Source organism: Sinocyclocheilus rhinocerous, unplaced genomic scaffold (genome assembly GCF_001515625.1).
Source record: "Sinocyclocheilus rhinocerous isolate Xijiao unplaced genomic scaffold, SAMN03320098_v1.1 scaffold677, whole genome shotgun sequence".
NCBI lineage: Eukaryota > Metazoa > Chordata > Actinopteri > Cypriniformes > Cyprinidae > Sinocyclocheilus > Sinocyclocheilus rhinocerous.
In genome coordinates this window covers 787,634-792,244 of record NW_015633185.1, presented here as the reverse complement: position 1 = coordinate 792,244, position 4,611 = coordinate 787,634, and the positions used below count along the sequence as shown (strand labels likewise).

General features: G+C 35.4%; 1 protein-coding gene across 2 annotated transcripts; it reads left to right on the top strand.

The window, feature by feature from the left end:
• Positions 1-1,192: 1,192 nt before the first annotated feature.
• LOC107743613 (dual specificity protein phosphatase 13) lies at positions 1,193-2,212 on the top strand. Of its 2 annotated transcripts, none has more exons than XM_016556944.1 (3): positions 1,193-1,383; positions 1,472-1,686; positions 1,869-2,212. In XM_016556944.1, the coding sequence occupies exons 1-3, from the start codon at positions 1,256-1,258 to the stop codon at positions 2,069-2,071; spliced, it is 546 nt and encodes a 181-aa protein (XP_016412430.1). In that variant the 5' UTR covers positions 1,193-1,255; the 3' UTR covers positions 2,072-2,212. The 2 variants fall into 2 exon arrangements, with proteins under 2 accessions (XP_016412430.1, XP_016412429.1); XM_016556943.1 differs by having other exon boundaries at positions 1,472-1,689.
• The last annotated feature ends 2,399 nt before the right edge of the window (positions 2,213-4,611 follow it).

The following is a 4,611-nucleotide window of genomic DNA, read 5'->3' as shown; positions in this document are numbered from 1 at the left end:
TTTCTAAACGCAATCTAAATGACTATCGGTAAAAACAAAATGACTGACACGATATAAACTGTTAATACTGTACTAAACGAATCACTTGGGGAGTTGGCTAATGGGCTAGCTGTGGATGATCGATCCCCAGCTAACTCATTTAACGATACAGTTGCAGACAGCTCCAAGCAATCCAGTGAATGATGGCGAAGATATTAGTCTCTCTGAAAGTGACAGAGATCAGTCTTTATGTGGCATTTCGCGTCTCCATAACAGTGAATCATCAAGGCGAGCGACTCCTTCCACCATACAGGGATGGAAAAGTAACAGTCCACTTTCTCAGCTAGCTTCACAACGGTTACATGTGTGATCCTTTGTATTTACCACACCCGTCTAATCAAAAATACCACCTCCTAGTCAAACAAGCATCGACTATTCAAATATGTCGTTTAAAAACAACTACGGTAGAGTAAAATCCATAAGGCTGGAGGCGGTTAGGTAGCTAGCACACCGTAAAATTGCAGAGCGGATGCTGATGACCAAACTCCTGTCTGAGCTCAGTCTACTCCTCACGGGAGGGGTGTGTTTTACAGCTTAGCCAACCAAAACTGTTTCGATAAAACCGATTAAACAAACCATAGAACACTAGCAGGCCAGTGGACACTGCTCACGGTGTTAAGGTGGATGTTTGTCGCGCCTTGATCAACGGTCGCTCCCCTCGGGTCTCTCGTGACTAAACTTCTCGAGGATGTTGCGGGAAGACTCGAAGCGCGTGCGTTCGGATAGGGAAGGCGCGTGCCCGGCTGTGGAAAGACTGGCGCAGGCGCAGTTGGTGCTGACCGTGTAGCGTTCTGACCAGGTTGACAGACTGGGGGATTTGATTCACTCCAGTGAATCGATTCTCTTGAATCACTCAACTTTCCTTTAGTTCGTTCAGAAACGACACTTCACTGTTCATTCCGAATCTAGTTTAGACTTATTGTACTCGTTGTATAATCAGTATTTGAAAGCAAAAAAAAACAAAAAACAACAACAGTCACACACTTCAAAATGGAGACACACATGTCAGTGATTTTGGTTTATTAACAATTTGCTGCGTAAAGGCTTGCTTTGACATAGTTGGGAAAGGACTTGAATGAATGGCCATACACTGACATCTACTGGGGTAAACAGGGTAATGCAGAAGTAGGCTACGTGTCACACCTGGAAATGTCACTCATGTAGCCTAGTCAAAAAGTTGTGGGTTCTTCCCACTGCTCTTCTGTTATCCCTGAAAATGGAGAATGTAGATCGAATTTTGTCTGAAAGTCCCTCTATTGAAGAGCTGGAGGATATATTACATGGGGGTCAGCTATCCTGTAACCATGTCGATGAAGTGTGGCCAAATTTGTTTCTGGGGGACATGTAAGTGCATTTATGTGGGATTTCTCTCCTTCTTATGTGTTGATTAAAAGAAAACATTCACCCTTTATTATGTAATTCTTTCATGCAGGTACATGTCTCATGACAGATATGGCCTATGGAGACTGGGTATAACTCATGTTTTAAATGCTGCACATGGTAAAATGTGTTGCAAAGGAAGTGATGATTTTTATGGGACAACCGTAAAGTACTATGGTGTGCCGGCAAATGACCTGCCTACATTTGATATTTCATCATTTTTCTACCCTTCAGCACACTACATTCATGATGCTCTCAGCACAACAGGTGGTATGTTAAAAACAACAACATAATTTCCATTTTTTAAACAGTATGATATTTTTACACATGAATAACACTGGTTAGGATTTATTTTTTTACTTCTTAAAATTCATTTTAATTTTTTTGTTTTTTATTTATCAGTTAATAATTGAGAATATATAAAGTATTGAAGCATCTTTTTTCAACAGCTAAAGTGTTTGTGCATTGTGCTGTGGGAGTGAGCCGTTCAGCTGCTCTGGTCTTAGCTTACCTAATGATATATTGCAATTACTCTCTGGTGGATGCCATTTTGAAAGTGAAAGAAAGAAGATGGATCTTTCCAAACCGAGGATTTCTGAAGCAGTTGATGACTCTCAACAATGAATTAAACTGTAAGCTGCAGTCAAAGTAATTGATTTTTTTTTAAGTATGCAATTCAGAAATCTGTAAATTAAAAATAACATCTACATTTAAACAGCAGGCCTACTACTGATCAACAACCATAATTAACATAATTATAAACATTTTCTCTTATTTACAATAACAGCTTTGTGTCATACTTCTGTTAAACTTAATTCAATAAAATATGTAAGTAGTCCAAAGCAATATTTGTACTATATATGGTGGTCAATAAAGCGGTAATTTTTGGGCTCCGTAAATATTCCTTTTTAATTTAACTAATAAATGAATGACGTATTTCTTTATTTTATTATTATTTGATCATTAATAAACAATATTTAATTACTGAATACCTCACAACATTGGGCAATTAAACCTCAAAGTCTTTGTTTTATATGTCATTTATCAAAACTGAAGTTGTCCGAAAATGGTTAAGGACTTGAATCTTTCAAGGATTTGAATCTTCAACTGAACTAAAGTAGGCATATGCAAATGTATTCAAACTAAGCTGATCAGCAAACACTGTTACTCTGTTTCCCTCTTTGTTCCACTATGTAGTACAATACTCCAAATGTTCAGTGATGTTCACTCAACACAATTGTCACTTATTGTCCTGTTCTCTCGTCATCGGATGAATCATCTCCAATACAAACTTGACTTGTGGAACAGAACACAATGTCCTACCACAGAAATGGAATAAACTAGAATGGAAATTAACATAAAATATATCTAAAAAAAATAAATAAATAAAAAATAGGCGGGGTGCAAAGTGTGTAAATAATAATTAACAAATGTGAACGCTTTACAATAAGCTATCAATTCAGTAGCTATTAAAGGTTTCGATGTTATTATTTAGGTTAAAACCGATGACGATGTAGTAAAAACACGTAGGCTATGTGGTGCCTGTTTTTTCCGCGCTAGTCAGGATTGACCAATCAATGTGATTACTGGCCCAGACATTTTATTTAATAATAGTAATGTCGTAATGTATTTGCATTTGCTGTATGATACCATGAATTGGTATTAATATAATTAACATTTTTTTTCGTGTAAAAAATATATCCAGTAAGATAAAAACATCCGAAGATTTGAATGCGTCTCAATTGATGTTATTGACTTTCTGAGCCACCAGGCGCCCCCTGGAGGAGGTAAACATCGTACGACACAGAAATGAGCTGTAAGCACAGATATGGCAAGCCGTTTTAGCTTAAAATTATCCCAGTGTTACTCGTCGCAATTGCATTTTTACTAGTAACAATTCAATTAGAGAGCTCTACAATTAAATTCTTACTAGTAACAATGCCAGTTTATTTATTCTAATTCAATTATTACTAGTAAGAATTCCAATTACAGAGCTCTCTATTTCAATTCTTACTAGTAACAATTTAAATTAGAGAGCTCTACAAATGAATTTTTACTAGTTATATGTTTCCATTGACTTCCATTCCTTTTTAATTACAGAGCTCTACAATTGACATTTTACTAGTAAGTATTACAATTAGAGAGCTCTCTAATTGTAATCCTTACTAGTAAGAATTCCAATTAGAGAGCTCTCTAATTGTAATCCTTACTAGTAAGAATTCCAATTAGAGAGCTCTCTAATTGTAATCCTTACTAGTAAGAATTCCAATTAGAGAGCTCTCTAATTGTAATCCTTACTAGTAAGAATTCCAATTAGAGAGCTCTCTAATTGTAATCCTTACTAGTAAGAATTCCAATTAGAGAGCTCTCTAATTGTAATCCTTACTAGTAAGAATTCCAATTAGAGAGCTCTCTAATTGTAATCCTTACTAGTAAGAATTCCAATTAGAGAGCTCTCTAATTGTAATCCTTACTAGTAAGAATTCCAATTAGAGAGCTCTCTAATTGTAATCCTTACTAGTAAGAATTCCAATTAGAGAGCTCTCTAATTGTAATCCTTACTAGTAAGAATTCCAATTAGAGAGCTCTCTAATTGTAATCCTTACTAGTAAGAATTCCAATTAGAGAGCTCTCTAATTGTAATCCTTACTAGTAAGAATTCCAATTAGAGAGCTCTCTAATTGTAATCCTTACTAGTAAGAATTCCAATTAGAGAGCTCTCTAATTGTAATCCTTACTAGTAAGAATTCCAATTAGAGAGCTCTCTAATTGTAATCCTTACTAGTAAGAATTCCAATTAGAGAGCTCTCTAATTGTAATCCTTACTAGTAAGAATTCCAATTAGAGAGCTCTCTAATTGTAATCCTTACTAGTAAGAATTCCAATTAGAGAGCTCTCTAATTGTAATCCTTACTAGTAAGAATTCCAATTAGAGAGCTCTGCAATTAAGCATATCTTTCATTTGTTTTTTACTAGTAAAAAACAAATGAAAGATATGCTTAATTGCAGAGCTCTGTAATTGAATTATAGAGCTCTCTACTTTAGTTCTTACTAGTAACAATTGAATTAGAGAGCTCTCTAATTGTAATTCTTACTAGTAAGGATTGATCTGTAGAGCTCTCTAATTGAATTCTTACTAGTAAGAATGTAATTGCAGAGCTCTCTAATTCAGTTAGAGAGCTCTATAATTCA

Coding starts and splice junctions, on each gene's coding strand:
- LOC107743613 (XM_016556943.1), top strand. CDS start 1,256: ATGGAGAATGTAGATCGAATTTTGTCTGAAAGTCCCTCTATTGAAGAG. Junction 1,384..1,471: donor AATTTGTTTCTGGGGGACAT/GTAAGTGCATTT, acceptor TCTTTCATGCAG/GTACATGTCTCATGACAGAT. Junction 1,690..1,868: donor TGCTCTCAGCACAACAGGTG/GTATGTTAAAAA, acceptor TTTTTTCAACAG/CTAAAGTGTTTGTGCATTGT.